This window comes from Blennius ocellaris, assembly GCF_963422515.1.
Source record: "Blennius ocellaris genome assembly, chromosome: 6".
Taxonomy (NCBI): domain Eukaryota; kingdom Metazoa; phylum Chordata; class Actinopteri; order Blenniiformes; family Blenniidae; genus Blennius; species Blennius ocellaris.
Genome location: NC_137655.1, coordinates 18,426,676 through 18,428,497, shown reverse-complemented (window position 1 = coordinate 18,428,497; position 1,822 = coordinate 18,426,676). Strand labels below are relative to the sequence as shown.

The following is a 1,822-nucleotide window of genomic DNA, read 5'->3' as shown; positions in this document are numbered from 1 at the left end:
TCGATGAAAAAGTTACACTCTTGTGGTTTTACCCAAATTCAAGCAGTACAAGACGAACAAGACCCAATTCACAATATTGAAGTCACCAAATAGAGTCCCTTTTCTGGATAAGAGCTCAAAAACACTCCCACCATCGTTTCCATTTCCCGCAGAAGTCATGCAGGAGCGATTTGAGGGTAATTGTGAGGAGCCAGCTGCTTGATTGATGAGTGTGATTAGTGATTGACAGCACCTGCGTTGAGCCGAGAGGGTGTATAAAAGCATCATGTCGCGCCTCAACTCAGCGTGAGCAGCGCCTTCCTTCCACTGGCGTGTCGGCTAATTGTGCAGCTCATCAGACCCGGTTGACAGCTCCCTCCCCACCCTTCACGATGGGTAAGCTCTTTTAATGTTCTTGGAACTGTGGTCTCGTTTCTGTTCGATTGACTTTAGTTTCTCCCTCCCAGCGTCAAAGAAAGTGCTGATCATTTATGCTCACCAGAGCTCGAGCTCCTTCAACGCCGCGGCCAAAGACGCAGCGGTGGAAGCTCTGACCGCTCAGGGCTGCGCGGTGGAAGTGTCCGACCTGTACGCCATGAAGTTCGCGGCCGCGGCCACCGCTGAAGACGTCACTGGTACGCGAGCGTCTCGCAGTTGTGATCTATTTTTTTTTTTTGTCAGCTTGTTCCACTCCCAAGTGGTAAACCTGCTGTTTGACTCACAGGGGAAGTGAAGGATGCTGCTCACTTCTGCTATGCGGAGGAAACCAAACTGGCGTGGGAAGAAGGCAAGCTGTCTCCCGACATCACCGAGGAGCAGCGCAAAGTGGCCGAGGCAGACCTCGTTATCTTTCAGGTGAGGGCCTCGGCGGCAGTAACGTTGGCACAGGGGAAACGTGCTGCTGGAGTAGTAATGTCTTCACAATTCTTCCCCCCACCACCTCAGTTCCCCATGTACTGGTTCAGTGTACCCGCGATCATGAAGGGCTGGATTGATCGGGTGCTCACGCTGGGTTTTGCTTTCACACAAGAGAAGCGCTACAGTGAGGGAGTCTTCAAGGTACGGCGCCGACCATCGACTCGTTATGTAATGGTGGTGTGGGTTTTCTTTGGCAACAACCAACATTTCTTCCAGGATAAGAAGGCCATGCTCTCCTTCACTACTGGGTCTCAGGAGTCCATGTTTACTGAAAATGGCATAAATGGAGATGTGAATGTCACCCTGTGGCCACTGCAGGTGAGTTTCTGTATGCATGGGAATTTCTCTCGTCCGCCAGGGCCTGAACTTCTGCTTCCTCTGCAGAATGGCATCCTGCACTACTGTGGATTCCAGGTTCTCGCTCCTCAAATTTTCTGGGCTCCATCTCATGTTCCCCGTGAGGACTGCGGTGCCATGTTGGAGAGCTGGCGCAGCAGACTGGACTCTCTCCTGGGAGAAGCGCCACTCTCATTCACTCCCCTCGACTGCTTTGAGCAGGACTCTGGTTTCCAGCTGAAGCCCGACGTCCACGAGAAGCACGCCAGCCAGGAGTTCGGCCTGACTGTGGGGATTCATCTGGGCAAGCGCCTGCCGCCCAACAGCCAGATCAAAGTTGGCGTCTGATAACCCGCTGCCATAATCTAGTCAATAAAAAGCTTGACTCATCATACTTCCTGTGACTCACTGCCTCGGTGCTCAAACGTGACACTTTTTGAACTGCTCATTTGGTTTAGAGTGAGGTCTTGGTGGTGGGTTCAGATGGATGCGGTGCCTCATCACTTGTCCAAACTAAGGCCTTGAGTGAATACTGGTATCCTTCTGTGTGTAAAGTTGATGGGAGCCATGAATTCACCTAATTCCAAAT

General features: G+C 51.9%; 1 protein-coding gene across 1 annotated transcript; it reads left to right on the top strand.

Moving 5' to 3' along the window:
* Positions 1 to 371: 371 nt before the first annotated feature.
* On the top strand, positions 372 to 1,581 carry LOC308131474 (ribosyldihydronicotinamide dehydrogenase [quinone]-like; the record flags this gene model as incomplete). The annotated part of the gene is made up of 6 exons (XM_080498202.1): positions 372 to 375; positions 447 to 614; positions 704 to 834; positions 925 to 1,038; positions 1,114 to 1,215; positions 1,282 to 1,581. 6 exons carry the CDS (start codon positions 372 to 374, stop codon positions 1,579 to 1,581), a joined length of 819 nt encoding a protein of 272 aa, XP_080354328.1.
* Between the last annotated feature and the right edge of the window lie 241 nt (positions 1,582 to 1,822).